Source organism: Sardina pilchardus, chromosome 19, assembly GCF_963854185.1.
Source record: "Sardina pilchardus chromosome 19, fSarPil1.1, whole genome shotgun sequence".
In the NCBI taxonomy this organism is placed as follows: Eukaryota; Metazoa; Chordata; class Actinopteri; order Clupeiformes; family Clupeidae; genus Sardina; species Sardina pilchardus.
In genome coordinates this window covers 15,869,600-15,888,375 of record NC_085012.1, presented here as the reverse complement: position 1 = coordinate 15,888,375, position 18,776 = coordinate 15,869,600, and the positions used below count along the sequence as shown (strand labels likewise).

The following is an 18,776-nucleotide window of genomic DNA, read 5'->3' as shown; positions in this document are numbered from 1 at the left end:
ACACAAACACAAACAAACACACACATTAGAGAGAAAAGGGGTCATCTGAAATTCAACAAATCTCTGAGGATCTCCTTAATCCCAAGTGCTAGCCTGTGTTTGTACAGGCCTCATTTCTCACATGTTTCATATCCCTCCCGCTAATCTGGCTAATCTGACCTATTCCCACACACACCCACTGTGACAAACGTGTGAGATGATCTGCAGAGACGTTGATTTCACTGTGTCATTCACTCACGTGGCAAAACTGTCTTGGAAGCATCTCAGTGTGTGGCTGTGAGATGTACGGAATCACATACTTAATCCTCTTCATCCTCTCTGGAGCTGCATCAATTCCGTGGCAACACATACCGTGGCAACACATATACCATGCATGATTACAGGATATTTTGTCCAATGTCGTCGGTCATCACCAACAAAACTTTTATTTATTATCAGTATGGAAAAAAGCTATTGCATAATGAGCACATTGACATTCAAAATGGTGAGTGGGAGTATGCGTGGAAGTAGAAGGTCAGAAAAACACAAAGAAGTAAACAGTCAATTAACTTTTTCAGTGCATTGCTGGTACTTCAGAATTAAAATATGTTGCAAGAGTCTGTTTACACCACTAACCTAAAAGTTAAGCTACTATTTATAGATTAGTGGTGACGGTGCCACCAAATTGTTCGGTAAAAAAATAGATCGCTGTGCAGTTCGGATGAGGGGAAAAATGGAGAATTCCTGAAAAGAGTAGACTTGGATCCAGATAGCAGACACCGTGAGTTAAAGGAACACTTCGCCGTTTTTTCATATTAAACTACGTTATTCCCTTAACTAAGACGAGTTGATACATAGCCTACCTCTCACGTTTCAATGTGTGCACTTACTGGCTCTGGCGCACGGTGCTACTTTGATAGCACTTACTGTAGCTAGCCCAGTTCATTCATTAGGATCCAAACAGAGACGAATTTAGAAATGACCAAACACCTCCATGTTTTCCCTGTTAAAATACAGTATCAAGAGACATGTCTCACCATACTTGGTCGTGTTACTACTCGTGTAACTGTAAAGGAAAACATGGAGGTGTTTGGTCGCTTCTGACTAACATCTCTGTTTGGATCCTAATGAATGAACTAGGCTAGCTAAGTGCTATCAAAGTAGCGTCGCGTGCCAGAGCCAGTGAGTGCACGCATTGAAACATGAGGGGTATGTATCAACTCGTCTTAGTTAAGGTAACAATGTAAATTAATGTGAAAAAAAATGGTGAAGTGTTCCTTTAAGAATGACATCAGAGGAATGACCGCTGTACAGTATATTTAGTGCCACTATCAGACAGTCAACAAGCAGCCCAAAAGACATGTCGCTGAGGCTGGTTGTGGTGAGCCAGCCTTCACTTACACAACCGCACACGTCTGACTCATCCAAGAGCAGACATGCATGGGGAGCAAACGTGGAAGCATTTCTCCTTTTGTCATGAAAGATGAATGTATTTCTCGTTCCATTTAGTCTTAAAGGATGCTGAGGGGGGAGGGAAGAGGTAAGAGGAAACAAGAGAACCTTAAACCGGAAAAGCCACTCAAAAGGAAGGTGAAACCAAGCCAAAAAGTGCCGTTCAAAGGCGCACAAAGGCACCCATGAGAAACCAGCTGAGCGGCCATTGAATCACTGAGAAAGGGGTAGCAGCTCCTAAACCTGCCAGGTGACCTCTGTCCCAATCTCAAGGTAACAATGTGTCATACTGATGAAAGGTGGACAATATAGTGGACTTGAGGTGTAAAGATGTGGAAATGTTGTGTAGAAGGAAGATAGTGAGCAGTGATGTGCGCACTAACTGTGGCAGGTGCCTGTGTCGCATGTTGCCACCTTTGTCTGATGTAGGTGTAGTTTCACTTATAACCTGCCACATAGAAAGCACGTCCTGATATGACTCTCCTGTCACACACAATTCATGGTAAAGTTGACGTCTGTGACAGCTATACATGTGACATATAATAGCACTTGAACTTGAGGTACTCTCTCTGTGTGGTTGTATTTGTAAATGAGCAGACATGCATAATTGTGTGTGTGTGTGTGTGTGTGTGTGTGTGTGTGTGTGTGCGTGCGTGTGTGCATTTGTGTGTGTGTGTCTGTGTGTGTTTGGGGTTTGTGTGTGTGTGTGTGTGTGTGTGTGTGTGTTTCTGTGTGTGTGTGTGTGTGTGGGGGGGGGGGGGGGGCGGGGGTGTTAGTACATGTACAAGCATGTGCAAGTTGGCTTCCAATGGCTCCTCTCGCTGGTTACGTGCAGAACGGAGAGGGGTGTGTGGGGCATGCAATTACCAGCCTCTTCAAGAGTTTGACAAGGTGTGTGTGTGTGTGTGTGTGTGTGTGTGTGTGTGTGTGTGTGTGTGTGTGTGTGTGTGTGTTTGTGTGTGTGTGTGTGTGCATATTGTATTCATATTCTAACTAACCTGTCTATCCAGTCACTGCTCTTCCAAGCACTCAAAAAAGAAATTCTGTGATTGGAACGTGAGCTGACACTTGTATCTGCACCTCCTCCTCCCTTCACTAGGAAAGACTGTGCGCTCACAAACATAAACAGAAGAAAACACCTAACCACCAGCACGGCACTCGTCATCACCAATGACAGCAACGCACAGAGTCCACACACCTCTCTCTGCTCTCGCTCTCTAATTCCCTCCGGTTACTATGAGCTGGGAAAGACTTGGGATTGTTGAAGAAGTGAACAGTAAGTTTTGCATGGCAGTTGTAAGAAGTGATATCTGTGTCCTTAAGTGGGTATACTGTATATAGTATAGGGTGTGTATATAATGTGGGGGGTTATAAGAGGTGATTGAAGAGAAATTGATACCCAGCTGATTATTTTTAGACCAGTTCTGGTTGCTGTGTTTGTGTGCATCAGATAGTCATTTAAAGTATAACTGCTCTGCCTCAGCATAGTGGTATGGGATTAGTTCGGTAAGTCAGATGAAAGGGAGTGTTTGTTTTAATAACTCCCACACTGTTCATGCTTGTGGTTCTCAGCAAGCGTATTTCCTGATCCTTAAGATAAGGGAGATGAAACTGGAGATCTGTTCATGGATATCTGGCATGATTGATCATGTATCATGGATATCTGTACATATTATTAAGGCAAAACTATACTATCTCTCAATTTTACTAATGTCCAAAATAGATAAATGTGTCTCATCATTGATCCATTAATGGATAATTAATCAATGATGTATACAACATATAGAAATGAAAAACATATTGGATATTGGATATGTTATTTTTTGCAACATTTACAAGAGACTAACTAAAGTCTTCTGATGTTTTGTTTTGTCCTTGTAAACTGAATGTTTCCACATGCTTTTCCAATTACGTTGATTGGAGGCATCCGTTTTTCCCTCTTAAAAGTCTTTGGTCGCTTTAATTGTAACATGTTTCTTAGAGGAAACGTGCCTCTAATTACCTGTCATGCCCCCCCTCTTCATACAGCCAGATGAGAAGAGTCCACCTTGAGTTCCTCTGAAGGACAGGAGCCACAGCATGACTCCAGGATTTATATGGACTTTGGCACTTTTGTGGACTATCACTCAGGCTGAGGCAAAGTCTCAAGGTAAGGAACAACATTTTTCCTACCTGGCTGATCAAAACTGACAGTGTGTGTTACATGTATGTCAACATTCCAATATATAGAATAGCTTTTGTGTGACACACATTACTCTGTGAGTTAGGTCGTTTCTAGCCAGCCGTCAGCTTTACTGTGATGTCTTCCAGACTTTGTAGAGCTTGGAATAGATTAACTTTCAGAAGGTAAATGAAAGGATTCTGGGTTGTTTTGATCTTTCTCGGCTAGTTTGAGGACATTTCCGTAGTTCTGAAAGGTAGGCGTCTGCAGTAAGTGGAGCCAGGGCTCTCCCAATGAATATCATGTGATCTGATTACTTTGAACCCGAAAGAGAGGATCATAGTTGCATGTGAGTATGGAGGGTCACATAGAGGCCAGAACTATCTGTGTGTGTGTGTGTGTGTGTGTGTGTGTGTGTGTGTGTGTGTGTGTGTGTGTGTGTGTGTGTGTGTGTGTGTGTGTGTGTGTGTGTGTGTGTGCGTGTGTGTGTGTGTGTGTGCGTGTGTGTGTGTGTGTGTGTGTGTGTGTGTGTGTGTGTGTGTGTATGTGTCTGTTTACAGACCACTATGACTGGGACCATTTACTATGCCCACTCTCTGGCACTCATTACCCACTGTTTAAGTCGACACAAGAGGTTGTCACTTCTCTAAAGTGACTGGATATAATACACACACAAAACACATTTTTGTACTGACATTCATGTCACTGCACCACACAACGCAAGGCTCATTTGTGAGCAATAGAGGATGCTGTCAATAAAATCAGTCATTAACAGATTCACTAGAGAGACATTGGTTGTGAGTGTGCCGTTGATCTCGGTACAGATCCCCAACAATCAGCTCACATGCCCATGGACTGGCTCGACACCAGTTCAAACCAGCACATGACCATAGAAGGCCGCTGTCTGCCATACATGTCTTATATGGAGAGACCAGTAAGCCCTGACATTAAAAAGGGATGTTAACTATTTGTGTTGGAGGCCGTGGCTCCTGCGTCTAGAGTACAAATGATCAGCTTGATCAGGATGTGGGTTTCACAACAGGAAAACTGACAAGAACAGGCATGTTATGCTTGGTCCTGGTGTGAGATTATGTAAACACAGAGCTGTCAGTCCTATAGAGGAGTGGTTGATTGAATGTGGTCTTTGATGAATGGAATCAGACGTTTCCCCACAGGGAAAGCTTTCAACATGAGCAGGGTGTCATTAGACACTTAATTTAGCTGGTGGAATTTTGTATTAGACTGAGAAAGACGACTGATTGGAGCAACAATAGTAATTGGCAGAGAAAGTCACCAAATTGCATCTCATACATAGAGATACAGGTATACAGCAGGAAACCATGCTTAGCTAAACAGCCCTGTGCTTGACAAGACATTTGGTTGATTATGGTCAAAAACTTGAATTTCCCCTTGGGGCTTGAACTTCCCCTTGAGGATCAATAAAGTATCTATCTATCTCCATGACGTCATGTAATAATTCATTATTTTCATCCAAGTATAACAACCAAAGCCAAACAAAAGAAAATGTAAAGCTTGTGGTGTGTCTGTGTCTGTGTAATGAACCGAACGTATTTGCCCGTATCTCCTCTCTCTGCCTCAGATGTCCAGGTCACTTGTTTCTACGCCAGAGACTGCATCCTGCCATGCATCTTCTCTCCAGTGGGGGGCGAGGTGGTCCGCTGGTACCGTCCTGGTAACAGCCTCATCCTAAGCAGCGACCGAAATGATACCCAGGAGCAGAACTATGTTGGCAAGGTGGTCCTGTTCGAGGACCAAGTCGCCCTTGGTAATGGCTCCCTCCTCCTCCAGCATTGCCTGCCGCAGGACAGGGGGAGATACAGGTGTCGTGTGACTGGCCAGCAGGAGGCGCCAGAGACCACAGTCACTGTCAGAGTGGAGGGTAGGTTCTCTCTAAGGATCTACTGTATCTGTGGTAGGACTGAGTTATGTCTGTGTTATATGAAATGCTCCTCCCAACCTACTTTACCTGAAAAGATTATCAGCATGTTTTCTTGATTGAATCTCTTTATTTTCAGATGATATATGATTAACGTGTGAGTAAGTAATAGAAAAGGTGCATAGTGACTACTACAATAATTCATAGAACATAGCACATGTCTGTATTTGGGACCTTTATTCATCGATTTTAATACTACAAAATGTAGTAACAATAACTTCAGTTGAATGAGTTGGACACTCACCTACTGTAGTCAAACCTGGACAACATATCATAGGTCCACTCTGTCAGGCAGCTGTAATCTGTGTCAAAGGCATTTGCTCTTGTGACAAAGGACTACCCAGAAGAACCCGACCGCATTTTGTCTTTTGAGCCACAGACTTCTGATGATATTCACTGATCTCTCATCAGCTCCTATGCGCTCTCTGACTCTGGAGACGACCAGGCTGAGCGGCTACGAGGAGGTGCTGTGCTCCACGCGTAACGTCTACCCCGCCCCGAACCTGGCCTGGTCAACGGAGCCGCCCACAGCCAAAAACGCACTGAAGCACACCACCCACAAAAGGGAGACCAAGGGCCTGTACACGCTGGAGAGCAAGCTGAGGAAACTGAGAGGGACGTCCAGCCTGACATACGTCTGCACCGTGACCGCTGCCTACGGCGCCCAGACATGGAGGGCCTCTCTGAGCGAAACAGGTGGGGGTCCTCCTCCAGGTCTTCTTCATGTGTATTCTTTGTAAAAGGTTATCCATAACACTACAGTTAGGCATACATATTATAATGCATTCATTCATTCATTCATATCACAGACAAACACACCCACACACACAATTTATATCATTTCACCAACTTTCTTTTATCTCCCTCTTTAAATGTCTCTTTGACCCTTGTCATTTGGAAACAACTAGTGTGCATTTGACACAGCTAATGCAGCCAGGGGCCATACATATTCATATGGATCTGTATCAGATTATAGATTGACAATTCTCTGATATTGTAGTTCTCATCTGTTTTTGCTTTAGAGGTCAGCAACACTGAGGGCGGTGACCTCATCCTCCCCTGCAGAGCCCCTAAAGACCTGCACAACTTTACCCTCACATGGTACTTCCTGCCCGCGGATCACCCCTTGGTCATCCTCACGTACAACAGCTCCACCCAGTGGACAGCCAAGGAATGGGCGGACCGAGCCCAGCTGGACGGGCTCAGATGGAAGGCTGGGGACGGATCTCTGAAGCTTCAGAACCCGCAGAGCTCAGAACACTCAGGAACCTACACCTGTTCCTTCACGGCCCACCAGAACACACATGTGGTCCACATCAGAGTAAATGTCACCGCCACTAGAGGTAAGACAATCCTTGATCCCTGACTGTACTGGTACTGTAAGCCTACAGGAAGAATACTCTTACTAAAGCTCAACTCCAGAGTAAAAACAACCTAGGGTCTATTAACAGTAGTTATCAACTTCAAATGAGATGAAATTCAACTTGATTGAGAGCAAAAATGCAAAAATGCATTATCACTGAATGGGCTTACAGTGATGCTGGCAACTAACAATGCTCAAAATATAATTACACGTCTGTGGAAGTGTGGTGAGGGTTTGTACATACAAACTGAAGTATTATTAAATTTGTAAATTTGTGTACAGAGAGGTTATAACAAGGACTGTATCTGTAGAGAGAAAACTCCATGGCTTCCTGGTCTGGTGTTGCAACAAATTCTGTGACCTGGCAAATTTTGTGACTAGTGGAGGGTGCTGTTGTATTGGAGTCTGAAATCAATGGGCATGTTTGACCGTGCACCGCTGTGCAGATCTCGCTGAATCTGTTAATGCAAACATGCCTTACGTTTAGCCAGATCTGCGACGCACTGAGTTGATCGAACGCACCTGATGATTTGCCGATACCAGACCAGGAAGTCATGCAATATGTGCTCGCTGACCTCTTGTGTGTGAAAAAAAAAATCTTTGAGATACAGTAATTAAGTTGCAAACACACAATGCACTTATCTAGGGTGTAACACCTTCCAATGAATGATGCATTGTTCTTTCTGTAAAATGGCACTCCTACTTCTTTGAAACTATGCAATCACCAAGCTATGAATGTTTCTTCAAACAGGCGAGAAGGCAGAGAGAGAGGCAGAGGCATCGTCTTCTTGGTGGATAGCTGCTGTGGTTGTAGCTGTGCTAGCCATTGCAATGGCAGCTGTCGTTGGGATCCTAAAGCTCAGAGGTTTAATAACATCAAACTTACAAACTTCTCATAAATAATCCAGTGACATAATACACATCCACATACTGTACTTTTTTGGGGTACATTTTTACTTTGGATGTTGTAATATAACAGAAAATATTTGCAAGATGTGTACTGTGAATAAAACTGCATACATTATTTTTTTGAAATACGCTAATCATAACTTTTGTGTCCCTTGATCAGCTGATTGTTCTCAGTCGGAGAAGAGGATGGAGGAGGCTACTATGATGCACCCTATAAGAGGTATACACTGGAAAAACACAGCATCCATCCACCATTTACTCAGAATGTATCCTCCCAACATGTGTACAAATGATGACTGGTATATTGTTTTGCTTTGTTTCAGATGAAAAAGATGCTGAGATTTCGTCTGAGAACTTTCATTTGGCAGAGCACCAGAGTGATGGCCACACATAGCCCAACTTGACAGTGTTCTAAGAGATGAAATGTGTGTCTACTCCATCGCCCCCATCACCTGGTCTGACTACAAGACTGTGCCCATAGGCAACGTCATGATGAACAAACAACAAAACAATACTGTGGTTGGTTATTCACAAAGACATGGTCAAAAAGACTCCAAACATCACACTGACCTCTCAGAGGCATGAAGGACTGGAAGTGGAAGTGTGTGTGTGTGTGTGTGCAGCTCAGAGAATAATTCACCTGTGGCCTCTAGATCTTTAATAATACAACAGTCCTTATACTGTAGGTGGACAGCTGAATTACTGAATGTACAGCCTTCCTCTCAGTTACTACAGTGTAACTGACAGGATCATGCTTTTAGAAATGAAAGACAGAAAAGTACTGATATCTTTAACTCCACAATTGCCTTGATTAACAAAATTGCTTTGGAGTTTATGGTATAGTGTCAAGCATGAACAAGAGACTTTTTCTACGTTTTTGAAGATAAATCGAAAACCCTGTAAAAGCCCTGCACACAATAAACATCTTTTTTACGAAGAAAACTGGTATTTTTTGCATGACTGATAACTGTGAATGAGAATGACATGGAGTAGGAACTTATTTTGACTGACTTTGGCAGCATTGTGGTTGACTGTTTATGTGACTGCACAGTGACTCATTACATTGAGAGTAATAATTAAGCCTGTTACTGTAAGTTATTGCTTTTTTAGATGGCCTATCTCAGTAATGCAGAACATCTGAGAGAAGGGGCACTTAAAACGTTTACTTTGATGTACTGGAATATGCAGTGTGTGTGTGTGTGTGTGTGAGTGTGTGTGTGTGTGTGTGTGTGTGTGTGTGTGTGTGTGTGTGTGTGTGTGTGTGTGTGTGTGTGTGTGCGCGCGCGTGCGCGGAGTCCTTGAAAGATACACTGGGCTGTCTCACTGACTCCTCAAAACAGCAACTTGCCATACAAATCAGCCTTTGTTTTGCGTCTAAAATGATAGGCCCTACCTCCGTAAGTGATTATACATTCATGACTGTAGATGTTATGGAATAACAGAGATTCCATTACAGTGTCTTTATAAAGTATTCCCTAGTGGGACTACTGTACATGATCATAACATTTTGCATAAAAGTGTTTTGCGTAAAACCCAGTCTGACCTGCCGGCGATTTGATTTTATTGAATCCATTCCATTGATCACACCTCTGAGCAGTAAAAATACAGTGCAGACCCCCCAGTAATGTTCAATCTCAAAAGATTGAGCTTAGTCTGGTGAAAGCCAGGCTAGTTCCCCAGTGTTTCAGAATTGGTCACCAATAGACCTCTGAAGTTCGCCTACAAAAAAGCTGCCATCTTTGAAATTCGGTATCTGGCGATTTTTCCTATGGGAAAATAACATGGGGATTTTGAATTATCGCACCTGTTAAACTCTCGCGGGGACGATAAAGTCTTAAATGCAGACGTTTTCCAGAACACACTTTTGTCCTCTGCCTTCTTGTGCATACTGTGATCTCCGGTGCGCGAAGGCGGCAGACTTTGATTTTTGCTACCCCAGAGCATTCAAAACACTCATGGGGGCGCTCGTGGAGGATCTCGCCTGGGGAGTAATTCAGTCTAGAACCGCCACTGATTGGCTAACTAACTGAATGGCAAGTTGCATCGCAGGTTAGCTCTGGGGTAGCAAAAATCAAAGTCTGCCGCCTTCGCGCACCGGAGATCACAGTATCCTCTCGAAGGCAGAGGCCAAAAGTGTGTTGAGGAAAAAACCTGAATTTCCGATTTTGTCATCCCCGCGAGAGTTTAACAGGTGTGATAATTCCAAATCCCCATGTTAATTTCCCATAGGAAAAATCGTCAGATACCGTAACTCCTTATATGGGCAAAGATGGTAGCTTTTTTGTAGGCGAACTTCAGAGGTCTATTGGCTGGAGTAAAATGAAAGTAGGCTGTACTTTGACCAATCACTGCTGTGGTGAAAAAAATCCTGTGTAACCTGTCGTCCCAGTCGTCGTGTCTTCCTTGGTGGAGTGTACGTGTGAGTGGGAATATTCATTCAGAATGAAGTTTCAAATATTACTCAATGAATAGGACTTGTAATGTTTTTTGTTTGTTTGTTTGTTTGTGAAACAGTAAAATATACAGTATATATATATACACATAGTAGATGTGCTATATGGCTGGGACATATGTGATCCTGGTTGTACTGCTCTCAATTCTGAAAACCACAGAAGGGAAAGGTAAGAAGCCAAAGTACACACATGTAACAATATGTTTGCTAACATTATGTTTTACTAAATCTTTAGTGAAATATTGTTTCTTGTCAATTATTATTATAAACACGCTCAACGCAACTCAACTGGGTACTAAAACCTCCTAAGCATCAAAATAAACTTTGTGAATAAAGGATAGCACGTACAGTTCTTTTTTCAAACTTTCAAATCTTTTTGAATAATTTCAGTTGATTTATTTCCTTTAATAAATAAATATATAAATATAGAATATATGATTTAATAGAACATTTAACACTGTGTATTGAGACCATTTTCATCATACTGTGAATAGTGATGAGTATAAACACAAATATATATGTATAAGTTTATAAACTGGCCTGTTTAGTCTGCCAGACTGGCACACAGGGATGAATATTGTGCAACTTGCCCACCTTGGCACTTCAACATATCAAAAGGTTAATAAGTAAACAATGTATCTTTATTGGTACTGTAAGTCAGCATGAGACTACGTTCATAAGTGTGTTTCTCTCGCCAAAAGATTGTGCACTTGCTTGACTACATTCCTTTCATGACAACAACTCCTATCTAAACTTTCAGGTTTCAGAAATATGCAGGTAAACATAGCCTGGCTAAACTCAATGAAATCTGGTCTGGGAACCAAACATTGATTTTCTCATATTAGAGGCATGGTTTACAAATGCCCAGATCTGTTTTTTTGGGTGCTACGGATGTCTGCCCACAATGTGCGTAGCTCATAGGCTAGCCAGTCGTATCAATTAGCCTATACAGTACCAGATGACATGTCAAGCGTTTTACATAACATTTGATAAATGAACCGAAATATTTTTCAGTAGTGATATGTGTGTAGATTTGAACAAAAGCTGGTTTGGTTCTTAACCAAAATACAAGCTTCGGTGTGTTGCTAAGATGTCGTCATCATCTTGCTGTCCACCTGTTCTGTGATTGCTCCCCTAGCTGAGGCTAAAATTAGGGCCGAGGTTTGAATGAAATCACGTGCAAAGCAGCATGGGTAGCCTACCCAGGTTAGGTAAACTGTAGGGAGGTGAACATTTTCTATTTGTACAATGTAAATGTTATATTTCGACAATGTTTTTCAAGGTGCACAATACTCTGTGTAATATACTGTGTCTACTGTACATGAACTCATGATGGTCTCCCCCTTAGTTTGTTTTAACTGTAACTTGTATCTCTAAACTGGACATTTTGTGCCTCCCCAGTAGATGCTCAAGTCACCTGCATCATCTCTGAGCACTGCATCCTTCCCTGTGCCATGGAACATGGTGATGATGTGGTAATTCACTGGTACCATGCTAAAAACAATGACAATCCAGTTCATAGTTATTATCAAGGAAGAGACCGACTAGAATATCAGGACACAAAGTATAGCGGAAGGACATATTTATTTACAGACCTGATATCTTCTGGAAATGCATCACTCTCATTGACTGACGTCAAGATACAAGATCAGGGCAGGTACAAATGTTACACCAGCACCAAGAAGGGAAATGACGAGCAGTTTGTAAACGTAGAAGTGGAAGGTATTTAACTTTTCCGACATGTATCTTTACTGTACATTATATTTATATTGTATGTAATCACACATATTTACAGATTGTCTTCTTATTTATATTGTAGACTTTTGATTCATGTCTGGCTGATAGAAGTCAGTGTTAGCATTGTCACCATGTTTAAATATAAACAATTCTTCAATAGCTGCATTGACGTCAGTGGATTTAACAGCGGTCAATGACATACTGACATGCAAGTCGGAGGACATCTATCCTGCTCCCACCCTCGCCTGGTCTACTGACCCACCCTCACAGATACAGCCAGAGAAGGCACCTGAGACACAGGAAAATGCCCAGGGCTTGTTCTCAATATCCAGTAGTGTGCAGAGGACGTCCAACAACACTTATACCTGCACTATTACAGCAGGGCAGACCACCCGGACATCATCACGGAAACAGCAAAGTATGTGTGTTTCAGCTTGATTCATTTGATATCAAAACCAGACTAACCACTGTATGTGTTGTCTATGTTACTTTGACAAAGAATGTAGAGCCAGCCTTGTACATGATAACAGACACTACTGTGCAAAATAAAAGGAACAGTCACTGTAGCAGTCCTGTAAAAGTTACATTGATACTATTCTTGAAGGACACTAAAACCTTTTTCTTTAGTGAATGTGAGGAATGGCCTTTAGAGACAGTAAAATGTGTCCATATATTTTATCAACCCAAGAACAATTGTTGCACTTCCTCAAGCACATTTTTGAAATAGAATAAACTTAAAATCCATCTCACCATATCCATATTAAGTGCAACACATATACTCATACTCATACATACTGTATACTGTCCTTATAGTTACAGTAGATGTGTTAGTGACTCGGGGTGAGAGGGGATGTTTACTGACTTGATATTTGTGATTTTGCAGGCCTCCTTGCTGAGGGAGGTGAGGATCTGACCATTCCCTGCAGTGTCCCAGAGGCAAACCTCAAAGACTTCACACTCACCTGGCTCTTCAATGGGGACACAAAAGTCCTCACTTTCGACAGTCGCACGTCAAGTAAAGTGTACGACCGGTGGGAAGGCCATGTGAAGTACACAGACAATCAATCAGTAATCAAACTTCTCAAGATGAATGACCAAACTTTCAGTGGGAAATACAGCTGTGAAGTTGTTACGACCAAGTCCAGATACTTTGAACAAACAGACGTCCTTGTGCAGCCTAAAGGTAAAAACAGCGGTCACCAGACCTCAAGTATTTACTGGGATCCACACAGACTTAAGTCAGAACTGTGGTTGGTTGCAGATGAATATTTTTTTTAATTTCTGTGGTTGTAAACAGAACTGAGACACTAAATCCTGCCTGTATTATATTCTCTGATGCAGTTAAAGGCAAAACCAAGTTTTTTTTACCTAAATATAGTATCTTCGAAGTAATTTTGATGTAACTTGTAATTGCTTATTAGCCTACATTAAAGGGACATTTCACCGATTAGCATTAAGCTTTGTATCTTTAGAAAACCAGTCATGTTTTTGAATGGTCGTGCATCATTTCCTCAGTTTGCCTTGAGATGGGATAAATACGGATTTCAATGAAACCCATGAATAGGACTTCCTGCTTTCAATGATTATGATTTTTACATCATTGAAAGCAGGAAGTCCAACATTGAAATCCGTATTTCTCCCATCTCGGGACACCGTAACATCGGGGCACATGAAACTTGGTGGGCATGTAGCCCCATTACACTTTAATGGAAAAGTTACACACACACACACACACACACACACACACACACACACACACACACACACACACACACACATACACACACACACACACACACACACACACACAGACACACACACAGACAACACATACTGTTCACACATACACACGCACACACGCGTATGCAATGCGCACACACATACACACACAGACACACACACACAGCGGCAGTATATTGTGTGCCGCTATGCAGTACATCTATAGGTTAACTTTATAACGTTGTGACCGGCCACCCGGTGTTTTCTGCCCCATGGCTACGAGCGCATCTACAGTATAGTTTTGTTGGTAAACCGGAAACCCGTGTATTAATACCTACCTACTGTATGGTTTAAAAGTTATGTTAGGAAGTTCATATTCTATGTCATATTCTCACTTTGAAATATTTCTCTTTCAGGCTCTGAAGCTACTATCGCAGCTGTAACAATTGTGATAACATTATGCATAATAGGCACTATTATTGGTATTGTAATATACAGAAAAGGTGAGTTTTGTTGTTGCGCTTGTATTATTATGATGGTTCTATTATGTATGTCATTTACAGTAACATATTCTCTTGGACAGAGATTTTCTCAATATTTGAGCCAGTTATTGGGTAATGCACTATAAGGAAAATGGCAAACTGTTACAATTATTGGACACTGTTTGTAATTCAACAAAGTGCATTTATGTTGTAGTCTATAACATTCAAACCCTTCAAATGGCTTACAAAAAAACATTAATTCTAGTAAACACACAGTGTAGTCCCTGAACACTTCAGGGCTTTTACTGTAAGTTCTCTGGTTGATCTCAAATGCATATTTTTTTCCCCCTCTTTATTATAGTTTTGTCGTTGCCGCTGTTTTGTCATTGTTCTTGAACTGACTGACTTACTGACTGAGTTTGTGGTACTTTACAGTTAAGAGGCCACCTGGAGCTCCTGCAGAATTACATGAACTGAAAAAAGGTGATCAACCTGAGAGTAAATAGAAGGAGGAAATAGCCGTCACCGGCCAATAGTGTGCCAGGACTGGAGTATGGCCGTTTCCGATTGGAGCCAAAGGTTCTGGCAGTAAACAGAGGGTATAGATCTGCTGGTTTCTAGCCTAAGCTGCCGGGTGAAATTCAAATTCCCCGGAAGTTCAGACAGGGTTCACCCAGCCTAGGCTATTTGTACATTCAGGTCTGGATGTCACTAAAATGCATTCATGCGTAAAGCAGAAAATGAGTCTGGCTATCACCATACAAAGCTCAATCTTTTAAGATTGAACATTAGTCTGGGGAGTCTGCGCTTTATTTTTTACTGCACATGAGGCATGATCAATGGGCATAGTTCAAATGACTCTGTACACTTGGATAGTCTTTCAACCAATCAGGCCAGTGATACGGGTGTGCCTGGTGGATAAGCCAATTTGTGATTGGACCCAGCAAATGTGGACAGGATGCAGGAGAGATAGATGTGGAGGTTTCCAGCCTGAACTGCTGGGTGAAATCCAAATCGCGGGCTGATCAGGCTGGGTTTACCCAGGAAATGACCTGAGTCTCATACTGCTGAGTTTAATGACAGTCATTTTATTAGACCTGAAACTAGATAGCAGCAAAATGCCAATCAGGTTACTCAGGAAGTTATTTTCACTAAGGGCAAAGCTGTTTTATTGTTTTCGATATAAAATTTCGATATAAAATTCTGAATGAAAACCAGTGAGCATATATTATACATGCGTGTACAAGTATTTTTTTAAATGATGTTGTGTTTTTTTTTGATAATGCTCAGTGTTTTCTGGGTTAACAGAGAGGTACTTTGTGAGCTCTTATCAGTGAACTTTGGCATGTTGCTGAACCTGTTTCATTCTCAGACCTTGAACTAAGTCAGCGAGGGCACAAGTATCTTTGTATGTGTCTAAAAACCTCCCACTCAGATATTCTCCCGTGGAAATAATTTGCTGACTGAATGTATCAATATCCGGGGATAAAAGTTTATGAGAGTAGCCTGCACTTACTCATTACTGCTTTGTGTAGCACAGTAGTTTTGAAGAGTATTCCTCAAAGTATTCACCAAGTCATCAAACTATCCAGCTCAAGCACTGCCAATGATCTCTATTATTTCAAATGTAATTATTGGAATAGTATAATTAACCAGTAAGAGCCTTACGTAAATCTGGTCATTTCTGAAGCTATTACTGTATTTCTAACACACTCTCATCACCCCCTGGTGGTCAGATCTAAAACTGCCTGAAATTTGAAAATGATTGTGCTCACCTTTATAGTGAATTCTGTGAATGTTTACAACCCTAGAAATCCATTCTAGTGGAACTTCAAAAACCAAGTTGAACACACTGTATAAAACAAATACAGTACATTAGCCTGACATGGCTTGTGTGGTTTACAGGACAGTTTCATGATGTAATTCTAATCAACAAGATAAGTGGTGAGAGTGTGTTAAAAGTCTCTAAAAAGAAAAGTTAAAGATTAATAAAAGGCACATTCTTTACACATGACTTGTTTTTTTCTTTCATCCAAGCACATAAAATGAGAGGGGTGAAAAAAGAGGGTATACATACAGTATACAGTATCACCTCCCAACACACACACAGTCTGCCCCTTACCAGCTTCTTATTAAGCCACAGTATGCCACTGCCCCACACACACAGCACACTGCACCCCCCCCCCCCCCAGCACACACACACACACACACACACACACACACACACACACACACTGCCCCTTACCAGCATCTTTATGCCACATACATACAACACATTGCCCCCCCCCACACACACACACACAAATGCACACTTCCCCTACACATACTGTACACTGCCCCTTAACCCTCCAACCCCTACATACATACAGTACACCACTTAACCCCCCCCCCCCCCCCCCCTTTTTATTACCCACTACCACTCCACTCAAGACATCACACATGATTGCCCTTAGGATTCCCTTGCCCTCACACACACACTAACATGCTCCCTCTACTAGCACGACCCCAGGCAGTTGGGTTGGCCATGGATCTGCCCAAGATTTCATCCTGAAAAAGGAAGTTTCCTTGCCCCTGTTGCTCCTGGGTGTCCCTTGGTGCTCCCCAACCCCTCTTTGTATAGTACTGTATCTATTTTTTTTCTTTCTTATTTATTTCTTGACACAATGAATTTCATTGCATATAAATTCTTTTTTATGAGTACATGACAATAAACTTAAACTTGAACTTGAACTTACACGTTGCTGTACCTCATATCATATGCAGGGATGGACGCCTTTGTCCAAAATGAATGGTTACAGACTGAAGATCTTAGTGGAGAGTGCTACATACAGTAGTCCAGTTGTTTAGTTTAGTGGCCTGGCCATTTTTACTGGGCTTTGCATAACTCTGCTGGGGGCAGGAGGGGTTGGAGGCAACATGTGTAGCTGAACCATTTGTTTTGGTCTATGAAGCTGGCTCTCCACCTGTTTCGGGCTATGGGACACCAAAAGTCAAATCAAAACACATAGCGACTTAGGGTTAATGCTTAGGATGAATCTCACACATTATTGTAGTCTATTCTTAGTTCATTCTCATATGCTTGTAATTTGTATTCATGAACTGAATACAAGAAGGCAAGTTATGACGTGGTTATTCATATTGGGAAGATTTTATGCTTGCACAGTAGGTTGTATTGTAGCTATGGCAGGAGATGTGAGAAGGATCTCAGCTTTACAATATGAAATCAAACTGAAAATGGTAGCCTACTACAGAAAAGTAAACCTCTGACTACCTAAAATTATTTTGATTAAGAACTCTGCTGCAACAGACAGACAGACAGGAAGAAAAGGGGGCGGGGCTGGTGCAGACCTGGGCCTGCAGGATCCTAACATTTGTCACTAGGTGGTGCTACACCACATAGCTTTGGTTAATGTGGTTCCTTATAGACAACACACCACCACGGAAATGTGATCAGGGTGCACAATGGTTGGTGAGTTTAACTGCTTCGTTCACCCCAAGTTTTGAGGGGGTCAATGCAGAGGCGTGTGGCTCCAAAGGACCATGAGAAGAAAATGCAGAGTCTTTTCTCTTTGACACAGGTTTTTCTGTTTGCCAGAACACCCCAAAGGTCAGATCCTAGAATCGCCACTGAGTCAAGTGCGCTGCATATTTTCTGTGCAAATGAGGTGTTGTCTTCTTAGTTTCTGCAAATTGTTGAGCCATTGCAATGGCACACATAATAATGTCCCCAGTCATATCACCTGTGTCATGCATTTACTTTCAAAAATACATGAGAACCACCCAAGCATTAGCCTGGCTAACGCCTACCACTTCTCAAATGAGACGTGGTCTGGCAACCAGACGTTCATTTTCTAGTATTTGAAAAAAAGCCCAGATCCGTTCATTGGGCGCCACGGATGTCTATCAAATGCGCATAGCTCACCCAACTCGTTCGTATACAACGCTAAGGGCTGCCCTTGACATCAGTGTAAATCCTTTGGCGTCGAATGTAGACGCAAGAAGGCAACGGACACTTCTCGGATGTTCTGTGATTGGTTCGCCAACATCAGGCGAACATTTGGGCATTAGTTTCCAGACTGGCTTAGCAGCGGGATTGAAATCACCGCGCAAGGCAGTATGGGAACATCCAGGCTACCCAAGCATAGTGATGAGAGTGAACTTTTTCTACACTTTTCTGCAATGTCTTTGAAAATATGATTAAAGTGTATTGCTGGCACAATATGACATGGCATGATTAAAAAACAAAACAAAACAAAACAAAAACTTGTCATCATATTTTATTTAGTATGATTAATGTGGATGTAATGCTTCCTCTTTGCTTGAAAAGGAGTCACCAGGGTTTTGGGTTGACACATCCACAGAAATATGTTCATCCATAATGTGAAAACTATGTGTAGTAGGCCTATCCTATGTCTGACAATTGGTTGACAACTAGGCTATGCCACCCCAGGACAGGGACCCAAGGAGCACCCAATTAACCCGACCTGATTAATCATATAATTGTTATGCTTTGAAAAGACAGAGACGTGCACATTGAAACATACAATAATTTATTAGAGACACAG

General features: G+C 42.0%; 2 protein-coding genes across 3 annotated transcripts; both read left to right on the top strand.

Moving 5' to 3' along the window:
• Window positions 1-1,570: 1,570 nt before the first annotated feature.
• On the top strand, window positions 1,571-8,719 carry hhla2b.1 (HERV-H LTR-associating 2b, tandem duplicate 1). The gene is made up of 9 exons (XM_062521292.1): window positions 1,571-1,704; window positions 2,531-2,707; window positions 3,460-3,580; window positions 5,193-5,492; window positions 5,961-6,245; window positions 6,572-6,892; window positions 7,664-7,777; window positions 7,982-8,041; window positions 8,145-8,719. Exons 3-9 carry the CDS (start codon window positions 3,511-3,513, stop codon window positions 8,213-8,215), a joined length of 1,221 nt encoding a protein of 406 aa, XP_062377276.1. The 5' UTR covers window positions 1,571-1,704; window positions 2,531-2,707; window positions 3,460-3,510; the 3' UTR covers window positions 8,216-8,719.
• A 1,471-nt stretch (window positions 8,720-10,190) lies between these two features.
• Window positions 10,191-16,203, top strand: hhla2b.2 (HERV-H LTR-associating 2b, tandem duplicate 2). Of its 2 annotated transcripts, none has more exons than XM_062521577.1 (6): window positions 10,191-10,442; window positions 11,678-11,995; window positions 12,171-12,428; window positions 12,894-13,193; window positions 14,146-14,232; window positions 14,647-16,203. In XM_062521577.1, exons 1-6 carry the CDS (start codon window positions 10,370-10,372, stop codon window positions 14,715-14,717), a joined length of 1,107 nt encoding a protein of 368 aa, XP_062377561.1. In that variant the 5' UTR covers window positions 10,191-10,369; the 3' UTR covers window positions 14,718-16,203. The 2 variants fall into 2 exon arrangements, with proteins under 2 accessions (XP_062377561.1, XP_062377560.1); XM_062521576.1 differs by having other exon boundaries at window positions 10,192-10,442; window positions 11,675-11,995; window positions 14,647-16,202.
• The last annotated feature ends 2,573 nt before the right edge of the window (window positions 16,204-18,776 follow it).

Bases quoted from the DNA above. Each gene is read 5' to 3' on its own strand.
- hhla2b.1 (XM_062521292.1), top strand. From the start codon at position 3,511: ATGACTCCAGGATTTATATGGACTTTGGCACTTTTGTGGACTATCACT. The intron at 6,246-6,571 runs GTGGGGGTCCTC...TTTTTGCTTTAG, and splicing joins GGCCTCTCTGAGCGAAACAG to AGGTCAGCAACACTGAGGGC. The intron at 7,778-7,981 runs GTTTAATAACAT...TCCCTTGATCAG, and splicing joins TGGGATCCTAAAGCTCAGAG to CTGATTGTTCTCAGTCGGAG.
- hhla2b.2 (XM_062521576.1), top strand. From the start codon at position 10,370: ATGTGCTATATGGCTGGGACATATGTGATCCTGGTTGTACTGCTCTCA. The intron at 12,429-12,893 runs GTATGTGTGTTT...GTGATTTTGCAG, and splicing joins ATCATCACGGAAACAGCAAA to GCCTCCTTGCTGAGGGAGGT. The intron at 14,233-14,646 runs GTGAGTTTTGTT...GGTACTTTACAG, and splicing joins TATTGTAATATACAGAAAAG to TTAAGAGGCCACCTGGAGCT.